The sequence below is a fragment of the Ictalurus punctatus genome, chromosome 17 (genome assembly GCF_001660625.3).
Source record: "Ictalurus punctatus breed USDA103 chromosome 17, Coco_2.0, whole genome shotgun sequence".
Taxonomy (NCBI): domain Eukaryota; kingdom Metazoa; phylum Chordata; class Actinopteri; order Siluriformes; family Ictaluridae; genus Ictalurus; species Ictalurus punctatus.
The window spans coordinates 16173541-16188979 of record NC_030432.2 but is presented as its reverse complement, the minus strand read 5'-3'; the positions used below and the strand labels follow the sequence as shown (position 1 = coordinate 16188979).

General features: G+C 39.4%; 1 protein-coding gene across 1 annotated transcript in view; it reads right to left on the bottom strand.

Annotated features, from left to right (window-relative positions):
* arhgap35a (Rho GTPase activating protein 35a) overlaps positions 1–15439 on the bottom strand; it is a 74442-nt gene that overhangs the window by 18967 nt on the left and 40036 nt on the right. Inside the window, exons 2-3 of the mRNA XM_017490871.3 lie at positions 9571–13690; positions 2881–3022 (exon numbers count right to left, since the gene is read on the bottom strand). Coding sequence (XP_017346360.1) covers positions 2881–3022; positions 9571–13302 — 3874 coding nt within the window. The 5' untranslated portion in view covers positions 13303–13690. The remainder of the gene's footprint in view (positions 1–2880; positions 3023–9570; positions 13691–15439) is intronic.

The window sequence follows — 15439 nt, the reverse complement described above, 5'->3', positions numbered from 1 at the left end:
AAAATAGTCAGCCAAATGTTAATTAGGCTGTTGGCAACTTAGCTACTGGTTTACACAATAGAATAGCTAGCCTAAGGTTAGATAGCATGCTAATGGCCTTTGCAACAGGTTTACAAAATATAATGTTAGCTGTCTCACTAGTGCTTGGTTTTAATTACACTGTATAATGCTTAAACTAAGACTAGCTAGTTTGTTAGCAAATACTGATAGCTACTAAAGTCAAATAGCTACTGCTAGCAGCATTAGCACAGTGCTCTGCTTTGGTAGTTGGCTAACTTAGTTAATGCTGTTAAACATTAAAGTATTTGCAAATGTTAGTCATGTACACTTCTATATATTGAAAAATAGCTATACTGTGTGGTCAATGCTATTGTCACCCAGGTGCAAAGAGACTGAAATGAAAGGAGGAAAAAAAAAATAAAAGTGGTAATCAGCTGCATGATGAATATCATATCCAATGGAAATGGTCTCAATTGAATGTTAAAATGGAAAGGTATTTGTTCTGTGATATGGCACATGACAAAAAAAGCACTGTGTGAACTAGCCTTCAGTCTCTCAAGCCAGACTTCCAGTCCCTTTATTTTGCTCTGAAAAAGCTTATTGTTGTCAGAATGTTAAAAAATTTCCTAAGGGACTGATAAAACCAGGGCACAGAAGTGCGTACACATGGAGGTACGGATAGCCAATGAGACTGTAACTGGCACAGCTCTGAATATAAAGTGCCCTTGACTAATATTGGCACCCTTTGTAAATATGAGCAAAGGCAGCTCTGAATTTTTTTTTTATTGTTTAACCTTTTGAGTCACAAAAACTCTGCTCTCATGGATAATCAGTCAATTGCAAACACAACACAGGTTTATCAAAAAATAAGAAAAATTGTTAAATATAAGTGTACAACAATTATTGGCACCCCTATGAATTCATATGAGGAAAAACATATTTGAAGTATATTCCCCATTGACATTTAACAAATTTTTAGTACACCTGGATGACTAGGAACAGGAAATTGTTCAATCATGACTTCCTGTTTCACAGGGGTATAAATATGACATAACACATAGGCAAAATTCCCTTCATCATTCATAGCAATAAGTAAGACCAAAGAATATAGCTGTGATGTGCGGCAAAAGGTTGTTGAGCTTCACAAAATGGGAAGTGGATATAAGAAAACAGCACAAGCATTAGAAATGTCCATTTCCACCATCAGGTTAATAATTAAGAAGTTCCAGTCAACTGGAAATGTTATGAATCTACATGGAATTGGATGTTTGCCTATACTGTCTCAACGCACTGTGAAGAGGATGGTTCGAGTGGCTAAAAAATCTCCAAGGATCACAGCTGGAGAATTGCAGAGTTTAGTTGAATCTTATGGTCAGAAAGTCCCCAAAACTACAATCTGAAGTCACTTACATCACCACAAGTTGTTTGGAAGGGTTTCAAGAAAAAATCCTCTACTCTCATCCAAAAACAAACTCAAGCATCTTCAGTTTGCCAGACACTACTGGAACTTCAAATGGGATCAGGTTCTATGGCCAGATGAAAGCAAAATAGAGTTTTTTGTGGCAATAAACACAAGAAGAGGTTTTGGCGCACACAGAGAGGTAGCCATATGGAAAAGTACCTCATGCCCACGGTTAAATATGGAGGTGACTCTTTAATGTTTTAGAGCTGTTTTTCTGCCAGAGGACCTGGACATTTTGTTAGGATACATGGGATCATGGACTATCAAATATCAACAGATATGAAATGAAAACCTGACTGCCTCTGCCAGAAAGCTTAAAATGGGCCATGGTTAGATCTTCCAGCAGGACAATAATCCAAAATATACATCAAAATCAACACAAAAAAGCCATGGCCATCCCAGTCCCCTGACTTGAAACCCATAGAAAACCCTTTGGGGTGAATTGAAGAGGAGAGTCCACCAGCATGGACCTCGAAATTTAAAGGATTTGGAGAAATTCTATATGGAGGAATGGTCTGAGATCTCTTGCCATGTATTCTCCAGCTTCATTGGGCATTATAGGAGATAAACCTGTGTTTTGTTTGCAATTGTTTCATATCCAAGGGAGCAGAGTATTTTTGTGATTATTTTTTAAGAAAAGATCAAAAGGTTAAACAATAAAGACCATTTTTCACACCCTTCATTGCTCATATTCACCAAAGGGTGACAATATTAGTGGAGGGCACCGTACATCACAATACAAAAAGAGAGCGTCTGAGGCTGACTGACCTAACTGAAGACACTGGCAATGTGAGAAACAGACTCACAAATTAATGTGTCAATAAACCATGAAAGAAAGAAAAAATGAAAAAGACATGGAAAAAGAAATATATAGCTTAAGACATGAAAGGCTAACATGACATAATAGACAGGAAGAAATATAGCTATAAACAGGTGAATGGAAAGTCAAAATCACTCCAATGAGAAACCTGACTCTGAGAGAAAGGGGAGGAGGAAATGAAATTATATGCAAACATTGTTATCCATAGAGTAATGGTCCAGCAAGTACTGTATCCTGATCTCCATCATCGTATCTGAATGGAGTTTCAACACCATCTACTGTGTCACACTGCCTCACTAACCTTGGCAGCCTTTACCTAATCAGCAAAGTGCTAATCTCTGATATACCCTTTCATGCCTACTTGGAGAAGATGCAGCTGTTCATAAATCAACACCTTGAGACATTTCTTAGAAGTTTGGAACATTTTAATGTATGATGATAAATAAACTCTGGATAACATGTTCAGCTGAGCAAAGACGGGGAAGGCCTCCTCTTTCTTACAAGCTCCATTTTTGCTGTGTAATCTTCGTGCTGTCAGTATGAGTAATGTGATCGAGCCTGCTGTTTGTGGTTGCAGTTAGGGATAAAGGGGGCTCACCAGTAGCTTCAATGTAACGGATGCACTTCTCAATGAACAGCGGGATGGGACGCTCAGCTGTGACCACGTTGACCAATGGCACACCAAAGTAGTTACTCTCCAGTTGTTTAGAAATGGACTGGCGAGGCTTTGGCCTTGTTTTCTGCAAAAAATAAAAGAGGGAAAAATGTCTTTGACTGAAATAGTGTCCAGCCTATGAGCAGAAAGATATTCATGACACAACACTAGCCAAAAGATATATGTTAATGGATACAAAAAGTACATCTGCGATATGACCAAAATTCACCTCCTTAGTTGCACCCAACTTGTCATGCATTAGAGGAGATCAACTACCACTATATACAAGTGCATAGTAGAAACTTAACACTAGCTGCATTTACATGGACAACAATAATCCACTCTTAATTCGATTAAGACCATACTTTGATTAGGAAACTACCATGTAAACAGCAATTTTTACTTACCTTAATCTAATTAAGGTCAAAATCGAATTAAGCTCTAATCGAATTAAGACAGGTGGAGTACTCCTGTTTTAGTCGCACTATGGACATGTATTACAGACATGTAAACACCTTAATCACATTATGAACATCGTGTGAGTTTTCACCGCATTTTACGACAGGACACGATCACACACGGCAGTTTTATGTTTTACGGCGAGCAAGAGAGTTCAGCCGCGTCCCAAACCGCATACTTGCCTACTATAGGCCTGTAGTGGGGAAAAATACATGCATCTCGGCTACTATATAGAGGGTAATTACGCGGTTTGAGACGCAGCCCACGGCTTAAAGCAGTTGTCTATTAGCACGAATAGCATGACAAATAATTAACTGCACTTAAAGCATTCGTAAAAAAATAAATAAAAACACCCAAATCTGAATACGGTACCATAACGAAGACGAACTGTATGTTGATACGTGAAATTCTGAAGGGACGTCGGACGGCGTGGCGCGGGGACGTAATGAGGTGGGCTGTTAATCTAATTATGTTCTAAAACATGTAAAACGGGTACATGACAGGAGTATTCTAAAAGCGACTCATTTAAACACCTTAAATCACATTATTATCTTAATCAGAGTAAGGTCAATAATTAGATTACTGCTGTCCATGTAAACGTACTCACTGTTAACTCAACATGGACTTCTACCAATTTAGCAGAAAATTACAGCTAGGAGGGATGTACATCAATATAGTATTGATCCACCAATGTAGTTTTTCAATTTTCTATATAATATCACTTTCAGAGCTCTGAGAATTGGTTGATACCTGATACTGATTTAATATTGACATTTTCTTAGGATACAAGCTCACTATAAATGCGTGTTGAAATATTATATATTTATATACACACACACACAAAAAAAAATTGTGATCAATTAACAATATACATCACATCTGATCAAGTGTTTCAGGTCAATATTGTCTCCAATACCAAGACTCATTACCAGACTAGCAAATAGATAGAATTATAAATATTTTAGCCAACTAAGGGTAATAATGTATAGACGGAATCATTAGAGAAAGACCTAGAAAATTGGGAACACTACATAAAAGCACTATTATAGAAAAGTGAATTAATGAGATAAATAATTTTGTATAATGCTCATCACTTTGCGACAGCAATCAAATTCCATCACAGACAGACAGACACACACACCCCCGTTATCTCACAGAACAATAAACTAACCATGTTACCTCTAAACCAAACATGTTACGATAAAAATGCCTTTACAAAACGATTTCTCAACAATCTAATCTCTAACGTATATAATTTGTACCCTGCCTATGACAATATGTTGTAGGAATGAACGAGTGCACCGGAAATTCTCCACCATGTTGGACACTACTAAATACCACGAGAACAGTGCACTTTACAGTAAATCGGGCATCATTTTGGAAACAGTGATACTGATACAGTACCTGTTCAAGACATGTTAACATCCATAACTATAGTCAGTTAGCATTGTGTAAATTCAACACTTGAGGTTCTGCAGAGAAATGCACTGAATGTCCAGTTCTCCCTCGGTCCTCTGAAAACTCTGCAGTGGAGTGTCACGGTGTGTCTGCAGCACTGTCAGTCAAAGGGACAGAGGAGGACAGAGAACACGAGAGCCTGATGCTTATCAGGCCAGAACCTGCATTAACAGTCTTTGTTGCATATCTTCTGCTCAACAACTGTGCCATGAACTGAGAACAGCCGACCCATACATCAGTGATTAGGACTGTTAATCCATTTTCATATGCACCATTAAAGAGCACTCTATGCACTCTGTTTCCTCTAGTGGTCTATGAAGTCAGTCCATCTCACTGTCTCATTTTAAGAGAACAGTAAAATAACTAGTGCAACTCCAAGCCATTATAAGAGGGGTCATCTACTTGAGGACCCAGGAAAATATTTCAGCACTGAACTCTCAGTTCTGAAATACAGAAAATACTCTAGCAGTTGATAATCATTTTTTGGGGGGGTGTGGGGGAGGAAAAGAAAGGAAAAAAAACCCAGCCCCAGTTCAGCAACTCTAGACATCCAAATTTTTCGTTGTTGCAGCTTATCCAATCACATGCATTGTTGTACATTATTAAGCTGAAGGCAGCTCATCTAACTAGAGAATAGCTGCAGGGCAAGAGATATTAGTTCAGAAAGGGGAGAGTTTTCACAGTTTTTTCATGTTATTTACCCTCTCAGGTCTGATTATCAAGCTGACAAAAACAGAATTAAAAATTAATGGACACAGCAACGTGTTTATTCTCTACTGTGTAAATGTCAAAATGGAATGCGTCTCATCTGTGTCTGTGGCGCTGGTCAAAACAACCACTATAAATCTTTTTTACAGCCATAAAATAAGCACTAACGGTTACGCACGAAAAAGCAAAATGTTGTCACCATTCAGTCAGCTTAGTCAGTCCCTCCAGGATTTTGAAATGAATGCAAAATCAAGGAAACTCTGCAATATTCGCAGGAGCTTGCAATTTTTCAAAATTACCACAGATTTTCCCACAGGTTTGGGCCGAGACACGTCATATGATGTCATCACAACTCAGCACTCAGCACCCCCCCAACCCCCTGGTTTCATGTGTGTCAAACATGAGTACAGCAAAAAAAGTCTCAATTACCAACAAACATCACCGCAAAAGAACATGCAAAAACAATTTCACGCAACTGCATCACAATTTTATTTATTTTTTTAAATTGCAGCATTTTTGGCTGCACCAATCACGCAAAACCTCAGTCAAATCCTATATGGACTGCTTAACTGTGAATCTGAACCATTTTAAGCAATACATTTTTATGTACCTAGACCATCACAGATTTAAGTTGAATAAACCTGCCTCACTGTTGTAATTCTGACTCACTATTGCTGGCATCATGATATAATGTAAAAAATAAGGGCTGCAAAATTAATTGCGTTTTTATGGTTATCGTGATGTGTGGAGGGCGATTATTTATTTATATTTATACAAATAGCAGTGCACTGTGGTGACTCGCACTGTAGACATGTTTGTGTGTGCACGCATGTAGACGAGTTCATTATGGTAAAATCGCAGAGTTAAATACACACACACAATTATTTGCTATTAGACTATAAAAAGATGAGGTCAAATGCTGAAAAGATTATGAGCAACCATAATGTATATGAAGAAGAATACTGAATCTCAGGGGCACGTCTGTAATTTGCTTTTAAAGGTGAAAATCTCTGTTACAATTAAATAATTAACTTAAGCAAATAAGTCAAATAAATTGTATGAGTAGTAGTACGAGTATGGAGAGTACATTTTGCTCTTACTTGAGTCAATATGTACATAGCCTATATAAAATGTACTTCAGCCATGTTAACATTCAGCTCTTTTTCCACAACTGTTTTTCTGTGGCTGAATCTCAAATGTAGTGTAGCTACGTAGGATGTTCAATACCATTATTTTATACCCTAGCATGTAAATGTTAAAATGCAAAACGTTTGGGATTTGCCTAACTACGTTGTTATTTAAATAATAAAAAGACTAACCTGTTGGTGCCTTGATGACGTTTTTATTATACACTTTGCACTGTAATTTTGCTTTCTGCTTTAAAAAGATAAATGTTAGCATTCATTTTCAGGATTTGCATCACATCCACATGTGTAAGACACATTAAAATAGTTTAGGCTTAATTTCTCGCATATCACATCCTCATTGTGATATCCAACAACTAAGCATATGGTTTTTTGTCCATATTGTGTAGCCCTAGTAAAAAGTGTGTTTACAGAAAACAAAATATCGAACTCAATGTTACAAGATCATGAAAATCACGCAGATATTCAAATCTGGCACATTCCAAAAATTTGAATACATTTCTGCAGGGGTGAGGAAGTTCACTTTTTAAGGTCTCTCAGCTGCAGCCATACTAATGGGGAATTAGTGTGGAACAAGGAGATGCAGGAATTTAAAACATTCCCCTGGCTGGGTGAGGAGATTTTAAAAGGAGAGAGAGAAAAGCAAACATTTCCGGCCTATCAGGAGGGAGATTAAAAGGGGGTGGGGGGAGGGGTGGGTGGGTGAGCAAGCGAGCAAGAGCGAGTGTGTGTGTGTGTGTGTGTGTGTGTGTGTATATATATAATGACAACCCAATACAGGAAAGGGCTTAAGGGGATGGCTGAATAGTTTAACCCAGTACAGCTCTCCTTAAGGCTACTGGCCTTTTTCCATAGGGTATTGATGCAACAAACACGACTTAAACAGTGGCTCAATTATAACCCCACTGAAGCAGAATCGAGGAGGAACTGGACATTACACTGTTCTTGGCCCTCTTGTTATCACCAAGGCTCATAGCTATAAGAATCGTTGCCATTTCTTTTGGAAAACACAAAAGATATGACTGCAACAACATACACATTATACTTATAACTGAATTCGATTATATCCCAGATGAATGGAGGGCACGTCGTGTCACAGCTGTTTCAATGATCTCGAAAAATAAAATCTGCTTCGAGCATCGATAACCATTTTTGAGTTTTGTATGCAAATTCAATTGATTCTTATTCAAACCACTTCACTCTTCCTCAGGCAACCTGAAGCATTGTCAGAGTAACAACTACAACACAAAACCAGGGCTAGTCATACAATGCTCACCACACTAACAAAACTTCAAGCCAAGCCTAGAGAGAGGATTGACTGGGCTGGACACAGGCACAAAGTCTGTCAAACCAGTTCTAGCATTCAAATGTGTTCCACCTTAGGGGCATTTAAAATGGCAGTTGGTTTGCTAAGGTAAATTTGGAGGGAAAACCATCAGGCTACCGCTCCAGGTTTGTAATTTGTGATTAGAACATGGGTCAAAGCTTCGCCTTAATCCAGGATAAAGCAACACAGTTTTGTGTGTGTGCGCACAAGAGAGTGCGAGAGAGAGAGAGCGGCTTGCCTTTTAGGGGTGTAACAATACAGGCTTCACAATTTGATTCAATTCGATTTGGAACAACATTTGAATGAAGAAAATTATGACTGAAATCATAAACAACACAAAACTACATACATTTATGTCTGTTTAAAGTGTACCATTGCTTTAACTGTTATAACCATTGGGCTATCTGTCACTTCACAAGTGAAGATGATTACTGGAAATGGTGCAGGCTCTTGATGAAAGAAGGCAATCATGTGACCAGCATGCACTCTATATATTAGAACTCTGAGATGTCCAGATTGGGACCATTCATGTTCAAACAGTGCAATTTTATTAAATGCATAATTAATAAAATGCTAATATTGCACATTGCCTATGTTTTTGCACTGCAATGCCTTACTACACCCATACTGCTTTTAGTAAAATAAATTTGAAAAATAATAATAATTTTAAAAACGTATTCATTAAAGGAGTTTGGCATTGTTGGTCATGCTGGCAGAGCTGCATTTGAAAAGCAGAGTTCAGTAGTGTGACCCAAACAGCTAGATCTCATCAATATAATTTTTTTAAACAATTTTTAGACAACAAAGTTTTAGGAATAATGATACATGTTAAAGATATGCAGCTTTGCCCAGCATTTTTCAGGGCAGATCCCTATTTTATAAATATGACTCATGATTATTCAGGCAGAGTACTTGAATGCATAAAGTAAATATAAGCCACTATAATATGAATAAGTGTTCATGTCATAGACTAGGAAATTAACAAAGGGAAATTAATTTTTATCACTAGACTGTTATTAACAAATGTTTAATATTAAAATCTGAGACACTAAATCTATTTAGATTTTTGTTAATTTCGCTATGAGGCTATGGAACCTGATACTGCAAACTGTAACTTTCTGTATAAGGTAATGAGTAAGGATAATGCCTTTTAATTCAAATATAAGGCTAGCATTAGTGCACTCAAAGCCAATATCCAGATTCCTGAGGGGAAGGGGAAAGCATTTAACCTCGTCTTTACTTTCATGTAAACTCATAGTAGAAATGTGTCTCGACGCAAGCATAGGCTAATGAGAAGATATGGAACAAAGTAACTGATTATGTTGGGTATTATATGATACAATTTCCATTTCAAAGCTACAAATTGATTTCACCAATGTTCAGAAAAATACCTGGCTTAATACAAGCTGCTGCAGTGTACAGCTTCATCAAAACAAAAGCAAACATGGAATGTTCTTCTCATAATGGCAAACATTAAAGAGCAGAACTCATTTATTCAATCATAAAAAAACTCCACACATGTAGGTTGAAACTTACTTTGCCAGTTCTGCGCAGACTCCTCAAAATTTTGTTTCTCTTAGGGTCCTCACATTCTTCATTCAGAGAATTGTCCCCTTTCTGTATCCCCATCTCGTCCTCTTTGGTTTTGGGTGGACCTCCAAGCTCATCGTCACTGCCAATGAAACTTGTGCGGAAATTACTGAACTTGCCCAGTCGCTTAGAGCGATCACGGTATAATCGTGGCTTAATTCCAACAGTAGACAAATTGCGCCTGCGCTCTAGTGAACTGTTGTCTGCCTCACTGTCTGAGCCATTTCCCCCACCATTAGAATGACTCTTATTTGCATTGCGAATGGTAATGATTTTACCCTGGGTGCTATCGTGTGGGACTGAGTAAATGTTTTCCTCTTCTGTGGGGCGGGGCTTAGGCACAGCGTCCACTGGCTCAGAATAATCAGAAGGATCATATCCACCATCACTGCTTGGTGGCCATGTGACTGAAGGTAATGAACGTCTGTTACCTCCATGGTCCATGTAGGAGCCAAGACTAACTTTCCCAAATGTAACTGTAGGCTTGGGTCGCACCTGTGGTGGAACTTTGTTGTTAAGCTTGCTTTCAAATGTGCTAATTTCAGAAATGACACTGAAGGTGTCGCTACTTTCCAGGTCAGAAAACTTAAAGCCATGAGTCAAAGTGCTATCATCTCTATAGATGGGGCAAGGTGGTGAGGGCTCGACATCATCTTCAGAGTCCAGCATGGGGACACTTGGTGACCCGCAACGAGGCGAATGGACACTCTCATTGGTACTGCAGGCCTCTGCTACATTGTCATACATATGTGTGGCCTCTACAATGGTCCTTTTTTCAACTACCTCCTTTAAAAAGGGCTGGAAGAGATCTATTCGATGCAAACCACCCACTACCCCACCAGGTCCACAGACAACAGAACTGAAACGGCCCTCAATTTCATGAGCCAACTCCTCCCCTTCGACCAGTTGATCACGGGCTACCTCCGATTCTGTTAGCTCTGCTTGAGTCTCCCCAACTGCCAGCAGCTGCACAGGAATAATGTCTTGCACTTCACAAAGGAAGGCGCAAAGTGTTTCTAGGGACGCCTTGCGTTTTGCCGAGTATACTGCAATGTATCCGTGCACTAAACGGCTCTTGCGTAAAGAAAAAGTAGAATGATATGATAGCACAGCTAGGTCAATGGTTTGCCTTTGGCTACCAATAGTAAGGTCTAACAACACTGATGTGCCACTAGATAGGTTGGCAGAAGGTCTACAGTGCTGAGAATGTAAAAATGGTGATAAAAGTTGGTCTACATCATAAGTATCTCCACACATGATGCACATAACAACATGCAAGTCAGCCTCTGAAGTTTGTTGAGCATGAGAGTCTCTAAAACGGGCACGTGGAGCCGGTAAAGGAGGGGAGCTACTTCCAAGACTGCCAAGAGGTCTCTGTACATCCAAGAGGCTTTTTAGGACTTGGTTGATCTGCTTTTCATTTAGATTGCGTGCATAGCCTGCACCTGGGGAAGCAGGATCCAAGTAAGCACACTGCAGTTTCCCAGCAACCTGCTGCCCTTGTATTATTAAACTTTGGGCAGTTTCTCCCCCAATATCCCCAATTGATCCAACTCCTCTCTTGGTGACCAATAGGAGTGACATGGGGAGCAGTGCTAAGCTGTTATCCCTTCGTCCAATGGTTGATTCTCGAAGTTTCTCAATGCTTTCAACAACATAGGACAGCGATTCTTTAGAGTTGTAGAGACACAGGCATCCGTGTGGAGTAAAAGTAGGTGTGTGAAAAGAGTTAACTGGTAAACGTACATTGCCTTCTATAGGCCGCAGAGCCAGCTCATATGTCTTTCCATCCAGTGTATATCGGTCATCACTGGTACACATTGCTCTGATCTCATTGGCTAACTCCCTCGCAAGTCCATCTTTTCCAAGGATTACAAGATTAATCCTATCTACTTTTCCCTCACCATACTGGGACTTCAAGGTGCCATCAAATGCATACCGAGTAGGAAATCTTGTGGCCAAGATTTGCTCAATCTTGCTGTCCACACAGTAAGGACTATTAGGACAGGTCTCTTTTGTTGGGTGGTAGACAAAATGTATATGCTTGAGAACTAGTGCATCCCTCTCTGCTTGAAGTTTTTGAAGGGCCTTAAATCTCTGTTCCTCTCCAAGAACCTCTTGAATGGCACCCATTTTTTCTTTACTGGGTTTAGCATCCACCTCAAGCTCATAGAACAGCTCAGAGTACTCCAGCAACAGCTCCTGGAAGTCCTCCTTGGCTTGGTCAATAATCTCCTTCTGATGCTTGTTGTACATATCCAGATACTCTGGTTCCTCCAGCCACTGGTAAAACTCCTCATTCATTATAAAGCTGCGGGCCTCCTCCCAAGGCTTGCCAGGAGTGACAAATGGTGATGCAACCAGTTTCTCTTTGAACTCTCGACGCATTTCTGCTCGTTTTCTCTCATTCCTCAGGTGCTCTAAATGACTTTCATAAATGACTTCTGCAGCTGGGGTTTCCAAAAGATCCTGGGGTATTCGCTCATCTTCCATGTTATCTATATGTGGAGTAGTTTCCCATGGTGTGTCATCTAATATAACAAACCACTGTGAGAACCCACGCTTTGTCTCCAGAACCTTCTGTACCCCTGACCAGCTCAAGTGGTCAATCTCATCTAAATCTGGTACCAAAGTACACAGAGCCTGTGGAAGTGTACTTAGATAAATCCTGCGCCGTTTTTCTATGTGGTCCTGTTTGAGCCTGTGCACATGTTGCTGAAATAATTTCTTGGCTTTGGAAGTACCCTCAAGGAAGACATAGTCTTTGTATTCAGGGGAAGTTTGCATTCTACGGTTGATGTTGGGCCATGTTTCATTGTGGTTCTTCACAATGCAACTGACAAGCCACTCATAGCGGTCCTTAGCAGATGCTATCTGCTGACTCTGCTGCTTCAGAGCCTCAAAGTAGGGGATGATCTTCGGTTTTCCTCGACTCTTATCTATCAGCTGCACTAGGGTGAGGAAGGCAAGGTCAACATTCACATTAGAGCGTGCTGAAGTCTCAACTACCTGCAAATTTTTCTTGGCTAGAGCAAAGGTGTGAGAGTCCTTAATATATCGCTCAACTCCCTCATCACACTTGGTCAAGACAAGTACAACTGGTTTCTTAGTCTTTGCTAACTGGTTGTACAAGTTGGAAATAAACTTCATCTGGTCATCAAAATTACGGTTCATTCCCCTGCTTACATCAACACAGAGAAGGAACCCATCTACAAGAAGCTTTCCTTCAGGCATTTGTTTTTGCTCAAAGTCCTGTTCAAGACCCAGCTGATCAGTACAGAAATACATCAGCTTTTCAGCAGAGGCCAGTTTGGTCGAAGCTGCCCTCTTAATATAAGGCTGAAGTGCAGTGCTTCGATGTGGCTGAAACGTTTGGTCATCAATGAACTCCGTCTGCTCCACCACATGCATTCGGCATTCAGGTCCCTCCTCCAATGGCCGTGATGCCTCACCCCAGAACAAAAAGTGGTCATTGTTTACCACTCGACCACCAAAGTCACTAGTGCTCAGAACTGAGGTGTGGTCCAAATAAAAATCATCAGCGCTGGGGCGTACAAAGCGATTACAAAGGCAGGATTTTCCTACCCCACATTGCCCTTTCTCTTTCTCAGTCCCGGACAAACCTACTACAACCAAGTTGTAGGTTGGTGCCCGAGCATCATGTTTTTTTGCCATCATTATCGTTTGAAGCCACTCATCTTGCCATTCCCAGAAGCTCTAGTTGGAAAGCTACTGGGTTACTATTCCATCAAAGCACATCCAGGACTTAAAAAGGTCCCCAACTTGCTAATTCTTTAAGGATGGGGAGCATGTATTCAATACTCTTCGTGGCCAAATCTTAAATACAGAGTCATTTGTGCACTTAGCAGAAACACCTCAAAATGCAGAATCTTTGTAGGGCAACAATGCAAAGGGCCTGTAGGTGGTTGGCAATTTGGGAGGAAGGGGAGGAGGTCTGATGTGAAATTAGAAAGGTGTGATGGAGGCAGAACCATCCCAGCCCATCTCTTCTCAAAAGTTCCGTAACACAAACAAAGTCTTGGGTTTGTCCACCTGGAATATATTCCTGGAAGAAAGAAGAAAAAGTATGAGTAAATTTTCATCATGCGGTCTTGTTTTGTATGATAGTGCTGCTATTAACCCAGAAGGTTCTTGCCATAATCATAAAAACAAAAATGAAATGAAGAATACCAAAATCATTGAATTGATGCAAGTGTGTAAAAGATAATTAAAAGACACAGTCATGGTTGTGAGGAAATTTGTTATAGGCTTTGAATGGTCTGTGTATAGAGTGCATACACACATACACTGATGAAAGCTTTCATAAGCACTTTAGAACTAATTCTAACTTTTAGTTGTTAATTAAGCAACGAGGGAAGCCAAATGGCTTTTCAAAAGGCAGCACTGAACACTGGATGCTTTACAGCATCTGAACTCAAGAATTCATTTTCAGTAAATTCTAACAAATTAAAAAGTAACAGCATACATCATATGTGCACCAAACTAAGAATGTAGTGCTATGAAAATAAAACTATGTTTAAATTTAAGGAAACATACAGTGCCCTCCAGTAATATTGGCACCCTTGGTAAATATGAGCAAAGAAGGCTGTGAAAAATAGTCTTTATTGTTTAACCTTTTCATCTTTTGTTAAAAGAAAGAGAGATATATATATATATATATAAAATATAAATAAATAAATAAATAAATAAATAAATAAATAAATAAGTGTGCAACAATTATTAGCACCCATTTAGTCAATACTTTGTGCTACCTCCCTTTGCTGAGCTCCGAGTGTCGTATAATGCCTGAGGTTGGAGAATACATTGCAAGGGATCCGAGACGATTCCCCTATACAGAATCTTCCAAATCCTTCAAATTTCAAGGTCCAAGCTGGCAGACTCTCCTCTTCAGTTCACCCAACAGGTTTTCTATGGGTTTCAAGTCAGGGGACTGTGCCAGGATGGCCATGGCAGGACCTTGATTTTGAGGTCAGTAAACAATTTTTGCATTGATTTTGATGCATGTTGTGGATCATTGTCCGGCTGGAAGTTCCAACCACAGCCCATTTTAAGCCAATTTTTCACACACTTCTTTGCTCATATTTGTCAAGGGCACCAATATTAGTGGAGGACACTGTATTTTCTGAAATCACTAGCAACAGTATGTGTTTAAGATAATGCAGTTGAATTTGAGCTCTCTACAAAAATTAGAAGGGTAGATAGGAAAAAATACATAAATGTAGGTAAATGTCATTAAAATATTCCAACCCAATTCTTTTCTTAAACACAGTCCTTTACAACAATCCTAATGTGTATTTCTACCATCTGATGGAATAAATGGAAAAGGTTCACCACAGACATCAGCAATGGGGACAAGTTGATCATTTCTCTTCTAAGTAAACAACAAATAAAAGAAAATATGGTACAATACGGTACACAACCAATTCTTAACAAAAGGAGGCAGTACCTGCTCAGATAAGTTATAGAGTTACAGAATAAAAATAGAATAACAAAATCTGTGCTGCGAACATCAGAATGACTGTGGGCAAGTTGAAAGTGCTACTGAGCTTGCAGCACCATCTCTAAAAATACAACAGACAAATTACCAGGAACCAACCAACTCTGAGCAGCAACTGGCTGCATGTTTAGCCTATGTATAAACTTTTCTTATTGTCTACTGAGTTTAATTTAAATTATGTGGCACCATAATTTCACTGGAATTTCCACTAAAACACCGTTTGCCAGTTTTGGTCCAGCTCGGCACTAATACAGTTTGCTTGGAGTTAATATTTTTGTAGTTCTTATGTTGTTTATC